Source organism: Armigeres subalbatus, chromosome 2 (genome assembly GCF_024139115.2).
Source record: "Armigeres subalbatus isolate Guangzhou_Male chromosome 2, GZ_Asu_2, whole genome shotgun sequence".
Lineage (NCBI taxonomy): Eukaryota > Metazoa > Arthropoda > Insecta > Diptera > Culicidae > Armigeres > Armigeres subalbatus.
Genome location: NC_085140.1, coordinates 65,087,156 through 65,094,570, shown reverse-complemented (window position 1 = coordinate 65,094,570; position 7,415 = coordinate 65,087,156). Strand labels below are relative to the sequence as shown.

At 42.6% G+C, this 7,415-nt stretch overlaps 1 protein-coding gene across 2 annotated transcripts in view; it reads left to right on the top strand.

The window, feature by feature from the left end:
• Positions 1–3,149: 3,149 nt before the first annotated feature.
• The window catches only part of LOC134208769 (neurexin-4), a 98,795-nt gene continuing 94,529 nt past the window's right edge, over positions 3,150–7,415 (top strand). For both annotated transcript variants that reach the window (XM_062684698.1, XM_062684697.1), the window contains exon 1: positions 3,150–3,500. In XM_062684698.1, the coding sequence (XP_062540682.1) occupies positions 3,434–3,500 (67 nt within the window). In that variant the 5' untranslated portion in view covers positions 3,150–3,433. The remainder of the gene's footprint in view (positions 3,501–7,415) is intronic.

The following is a 7,415-nucleotide window of genomic DNA, read 5'->3' as shown; positions in this document are numbered from 1 at the left end:
TCCAATCTTCTATGTTACACAAACAACAGTATATCAACCAGCCTTATTTGTAAAACATTGAACAAAAGCTTTATTAGTTCGTGTTGAATTAATGTTGTTGTAGCTCTTTTATTGTTTTTGCAGTTGAACAATCGAGGCAAGGTGATAGCTCAAACATTTATTTCAACATGCTTATAGAACTGCTGTTGTTGAATAGATTCTCCATTTTTGGGCGAACAAGGTTGGTATACATAGTAGTATCAAATGCAATAAACCAATCATAATTAAACATACAGCTGAATAGCGTAGCTGTAAGAGACATTTCTTCAAACAACAATTGTTTCTTGAGGCGTCTCCTATAACAATTTTCACGTCATGCTTTGGGCACTCTCCATAGGCTTTATCAAGACATTCATAAAACGTGTCTTTCACGTCATCGGATTTATCGTTTGTCGGTGCGTATACGTTGATTAGGCTGTAATTGAAGAATTTGCCCCGTATCCTCAACACACAGATTCGTTCGCTAATGGGTTTCCACAAAAGATATTTTAGTTACTAGATAAAGATTGTCGCTTCGGTTCCCTTTGTTCTGCTGTCCGAAACATGTGTGGTATATACCTGTCAAATCGTATGGATTTTCCTTCTTTGACATTTAACTCCCCTATCCTCGCCAGCAAAAGATGTTCCGGACAGCGACGACAGCGACAATCTTTATCTAGTAACTAAAATATCTTTTGTTTCCACCGCATCACTCGCTTCATCTGCTTGCCCATCACTACGAAACCAACTCCATGCTCTGCTTTTTCACCGCCGCTGTGATAGATGTTATACTTGAATGCAGTATTGGTCGTGGGGTCCACGGCTCGGAATTCCCGGAAGGAATTTGCAGTAACTAACCGAATATAAATATGTGCGCATTAACGATTGCGCCCTCCTAACACCGGTTCTAAGCTTTGATGCAGAGTACACGAGCTTTGTTCGCCAGTGACAGGCGTATAAGGCCCTTGATTAGACCAATAATTGCTTACCTGATTGATGACATTTTGACAAATTGACTGACTGACTGACTGACGAATGAGCACAAAACATATTTTTTTCGCCTACTTTTTCGATTGCATTAAATTGTCAAAATTACTTTGGTAATTTGATCAAATTTTCCTTGACCATTTTCCTTGAGAACTGCGTACTAGGCTTAAAGCGTAGTATGCAGATCTCAAGGAAAATGGTTAAGGAAAATTTTGCATTATTACCAAAGGAATTTTGAAAATAAAAAACAGTAGGCGAAGAACAAAATATTTTCTGTGCTCGTTCGTTATACTAATGACACACTGATGGTATTCGTACCATGGTACAAGTTGTACCACAGGTGTGTCACCTTGTACCATGCTGGTACAACGTGGAAAACCATGGTACAATATGTACTAGGGTACATAACCGTGGTATACCACGGTCCTTGTACCACCAGTGTGTCTTTAGTATTAGTCGATTTTGTCTAGAGAATCTATACTAAAAAATACGCTAAAACAAAACTACTTTCAAGTTCGGGATCAAGTCTCCCCACCTTCCCCTACAGAGCATCTGTATTGAATAATTGAATATTATTTGTTCAGCTCGAATAACATAATAAACAAATCACCGACCAATGTTTTATTTGTTTCTTGACGACCTTAAGTCCAAAGGCGACCATCGACCAGCCCACTCCAAAGTTGGATTTTACTGACTCCTCTAGTTCCAGCAATGCTTTCTTACTATATCGACAAACTCACTCCGGTTTTTTTGACTCAATTATGCCTCCAACTTCTCAGACCCAAATGGAAAAATGGAGTCCACGCTACGGCTACCACTCATTCTCATAATATTATCGATTGTGACTGTTCAATACGAATATTTATTTAATTAGAAAATTAAAAAAAAAAACATTCAGTTTGTCCTTCCGGATAAACTTCTGGGAGAAATTTTGTATTAATAATTTTAGAAGGAACCGGTGTTGAACTTAGTCTGTAGATTATAAAAACACCTTAATAAAAACTAAAAAAAAATAAAAATTTAGAAGGAATTCCTGGAAATATTCCCGAAGACATTTCGGAAATAATTGTTGGCGACATGATCGCGAAACTTCCTGGGGGCATTCCTGGAGAAATTCCCGCAGGAGTTCCTGGAGGAATTCCTGGATGAATCCTTGAAGGAATTACTGGAGGAATTTCGGGAAGAATTCCTGAGGAGGTCCTGGAGGAACTCCTAGAGAAGTACTGGAGGATTTCTTGAGGCGATTAGTGGAGAATTTCCTGAAGTAATTAGTAGACCTATTCCTGGAGGAGTTATCAGGTCAGTATCAGGTTCTTCACATTTGTAGTGAAACATCAGGTAAATAGGGTAAATTGACCAATAGTGGACCCCTAACTAATAGTGGACCCTCCAGCCATTTTTGCATTATTACTGCACAATGTCAACATTTTGCTATGATATTCTATCGGGAAAACCTACCTTACAGTCCTATGATTTGATTACATGCATTGGAAATGCTATGGAAAGTCAAATTAGATGATTTTTTACAATTCTATAAAAAATAAACACGAGAGTGTCCATTATAGGAATATTTTGGGGGGTCCATTATAGGGAAGAAGAACGTCCCGAAACGGGACATGAAAATCAAATGAAGTGTCGACTATAGGGAAGCAATTTCCTATTATGGACCCCAAGGGGTCTACTATAGGGCGAATTCAGTTAGACTTTAAAATGTTAATTTCAACGAATAACGTCGTATATTTGGGTGTTTTATGTATGTATCGTAAAGAGGGGATGCAGAGCTTGTTGTTGAATATCAAGCAGAGTTAATATGTTGAACATTTCTAAGCCTTATGACAGGAAGAGCAAAATTCCGCTACTAGGGGGTCCACTATTGGGCATTTTACCCTAAGCACTGGATCTTCAGATGGATCTGCTACGAATGTTTATTAAATTTAATCTAAAGTGCCGTTTTAAGAGCTGTATAGAACCAACGGAGGACCATGTGCGTTGATTTTATAAAACTAATTTGTAACGTATTTTGTTCTGTCATGAGTAGCTCTCTTGAAAAGCGCTATACTCTCTTCGCCCGCTCGCACACAGATCCCTCGTTCGTTACATTCTGTTCAACACCATTCATACATTCTGTTCATCATTCAGTTTGAGATCGGACGCCGCGGCGGTTGGAAGTGTTTTGCGCGACTACCTGCTAAAGGGATTTAAACGTTGTGTTCGGGAGCTCTACAACACACATTCCACAGTGGAAAACCTGAATTGTATGAGTGCGCGTTTGTGTACCGTACATTTGCGGTGTGCGTGAGTTTCGTCGTTTGGGGCAGCGGTGGCAGAGTGCTTTATTTTTAATTCTGAAGCGCTGCTTCCAGGAGTTATTTGGCCAAACCATTTTCAGTAATGTGTATCGCGTAAAGAATACAACAAGTGGTCCAAGATGCATCTAGTGATAGGATTTATGTTAGCATTATGCATCGGCAGCGGGTTGCGGCCAGCGAATGCAGGTTAGAAAAATCGTCGTCATCAGGGAGGAGTGAAATCGGTCGAGGGCCAAGCCCTGCCCTGTCTCGCTGTATCCGTGAGTCTGTCTGTGATGGTAGTGACATTCCAAATCCCAAACACCGTTTCTTTCGTTGATGTGATTTGTTTTAACAATTTTGGCGAGCCACTTGAATGGTCTGTTTGTAAATATAACGGAGATTGATAAGAGCTCTGCTCATAAAGGTAGACAATCTGGCGGGTTTCTTATCAACTCGCGTGACTGGAACGTGCCCTCGGCAGAATGGGTGTGTTCCCTCGTTTGGTAAAGCTGCAATCTGTGTCTATTTCATTACGAAATACCTTCGTGTGAAGTGTCCACTCCAGCGGTAGTGGTGACGGACTGTGATGTCATGAATTAATCAAGAAGTAATCATCCAATGTGACTCAACACTGGATAAAAAAACTATTTGAACAATAATTTCCATCATAACCTTACAGAAAATGTAGATATGAAAAATCACCTGCTTACAAAGACTACTAGAGGAAAAGAAACTGTTCTCCCAAGATGGTGGCGAAAGGGAGGTGGCAACAGAAGTAACAGCAAACGAGCTCCGTCAGTCAGAGCGTAGCGTACATACATGAATAACCGTTTCTGATGTTGCGGATGGATGAGTCAACCGAAGACAACCTGTCAAGTCGGGCGATAATGAAGAGTGCCACTCCTTAACTGCAGCAACGACAACAACCACCAAAACATAAGAACCAAAACTTAGAGGAATAGACACATTGTGTCTAATGGATTTTAAATGGCTTGAATGGTGGATGATGTAGTGCACTTTTTTTTTCTTGATTTGCACGTGGCCGGTGTCTGCCAGGGCCAGACAGTACCGGTGCGATCTATAGAGATGGTGCCGTACCGGAGGGTGAGCAGAAGAACTGCGCATTGCGCCAATAGGATGCTGGATAACGCGGGGTATGCGATATTGTGACCAGTGATGTGTTTTACTTGCCCGATTCTTTTGAAGTCTATTCTATTACGTAGCGATAGAAATTCAGTATTGCATTTAGTGTTTTTTCTTGGTAAAGTGTTAATTTGAAATGTTCTGAAAATAAAAAAATATTTTCGAATGGATTATATTTATATCAATAATCATCTAGCAAAGAAGCTTTGCCTTTGTGCTGTGGAAACTGTTTTTATTCTGCATGCCATGAGCCACGTAGTCGAAGGAAGGTCTTCAAACTAATTTTTCCCAAATGATTCACCATGGTTGCTGCGCACCTCGCCTTCTTATTTCCGGATTACTATCGAATGCCATTTTACTGTCACCCATGAGTCCTGATCAAACTATTTATGTCACCTTTGTTGTAGCCAAACAAAATGATCATCCGAATCTACTTGCGTCGGACGCAGAAATCCAACTTACGTGTTAACGCTCCACAACCTTGATAGCAGTTTCTGCGTAAGCCATGTCCCTTTGACCGCTTCCATGTATTCTTTAGTTAAGGAGTTGTACAGCTTTGCAGCTGTTGTCACTCGGCGAACAATCGAAATATTTGATTTACCATAACGCTGAACGGTATTCATAAATTTATTACGTTTAGGTTTGTAGTTTCCTGATCCAAATTTATTATCCAATCTAGCAAGGGCATGAAACTAATCACAATCCTCTGCTTTTTTCATGATTTTACTTATTTCGGTTGAGCAAAGTTGTCTTATAATGAACATTTATGTTAGCAGCGCGTCCACGTTCCAAGTCAAAAAATAGTTCATTAAATAGGAGAAATCCAGAATTGGAGGACAGTTCTGCTACACAGAAGGACTGTTTTTCTTTCAGTTTTCAGACCACAGACGTAAAGAACTACCAGGAAATCGTATAGTCGTCCGAGAATCTTTGGGGGTGTTTGGAACCTTATTCTACTAACTATAATCTAACAGTCTATGAATTGTTATACCTAAAACTTATTATTTTCGGCTTCAGTAACATTGATTAATTGACAGCGTACTTCCAGAAAACTTTCAACAATTTTACAAAATGGGAGAAACACTTGCATATCAGCCACAATTATCCATCTGATTCTTCTTTCAACTTAAATGGTAGAGAACACACGATTCTCGCACTAATTTGTATTACCAACTATTTAAGCACGAAGGTCGTGTTCGGTAGCATGTTCGCTAAGATGTTTTGGATTCAGGGGTGTTTATGCCCGTTTCTCTGGAATGTGAAAATGAAGCAGACAGAGTTAGACAGGACAAGGATGGGTTTCCTGGGCGGGTAGGTGACTTCAGCCGAGAAGATGCTGCACATATCCGGGAGGCTGTCAGAGACGGTTTCACTGTCCAGGGTCCAGGTGACCCCAATTCCAACTCCACAGCCCGGAACCGATCCAACCGTTAGCATGTGTTCGTGGTTATGAAAATCTCTGTTTAGGAGCTCGGCCACCGACCCTCTAAAAGCCATGGAATTGTTACCCCTGCGGAAGTTGCAAGCTATAGAGCTATTTATAATGGCTGATAAGGAGTGCCAGCTCCTCGCTCCATGCCAGTGGACTCGCTCCACTGGGGGGAGACCGAAGTCGGCCATCGAGCGCAGAATTCGGTCCTCTTCAGTGAGAAGAGGGACTCTGTATTCTCCAGAGGTGGCTGCGGCGAACGTGGCGGCTTTGCGGCAGATGGCCAACTCGGCTGGTGTTGAGGGTAATAGTCCTGAAGCGGCTCGAACGTAGGAATTAAAAGTCGGTGACAGAGTTTCGACGAGGTGACGGTGGGCGATACAGGTCAGTTCGAGGACGTAGAGTAGGCGGCTATCAATAACAGCATGCCCGATCTTTAACCGGAGCCTTTTGTTGTTGGTTCGATGAGGCTTAGACAAGGTCCGAACTAGGTTGACTCTAGTCCGACAGTTGACTTTAACTTCGCGGAAGTGAGGAAGGAACGAGAGGCTCCGGTCAATGGAGACTCCGAAAACTTTTACAATCTTTTTGTTGGGGATGGGCTGGTCACCCAACTTGATGCTCGGTCCGGACAGCTGATGGCTCCAACCATAACCAGCAGAATCCCATCTGCGTATACACAAGAGGTTAGTGAAATAGGCCGGTACTATTGAGAACGCTAACGCCTATGCTAACGCACTTGACGTCAATACACACAGCATCGACTTCAAGGGTGGCTACCTCACCACCCGTCGATCGCAAGCTATGATAGTAACCTAACGGTCCGTATCATAATCTCACGTTGGAGACGAGCACTCCGACAACAACCACCGCGCGTGAACCGCAATGGCCTCTATATCTACATACTGAGGTCCCCGCAGCCCACCCGCGGCATGTTGGTTGTCGGGGTGAACAAAGTGCTCACTGCATCACAGGTGCCCCTACTGCACTCGTTGGTTTTGTTCAAGACGCCACCACCGCTGCAGTTTCGACATAATCTGTTGAGATGCTGTGTTCACCGCATTCCATATAGCTTCTTCCCGGCACATCCTCTCGACGAGGTTGTCCGGGGTTGTATCCATACCACTAATAAGCAGCATGGTATTGCGTTCTACCTCGAATCGCGGGCATGCGAACATCACATGCTCTGCCGATTCTACCTCACCAACACATTCAGGACACTCCGCAGAATCTGCGAAGCCAAACCTGTGTAGGAATTTCTTAAAGCAGCCATGTTCAGACAACACCTGTGTTAGGTGGAAGTTGACTTGACCATGTTTCCTATCAACCCAGTTGGACACATCTGGAATTAGTCTGTGGGTCCAACGACATTTAACTGCGGTGTCCCATGCTCTTTGCCATTTGAGCAACGAAGCTGCTCTCTTGACACGTCGCACTTGCACCGAGTCCCTTTCGTTGTAGCACTCCACATCCTCCTCTAAGAGTGTGTCGATCGGCATCATTCCAGCTATAACGCACACCGCCTCATATGATATGGTGCGATATGC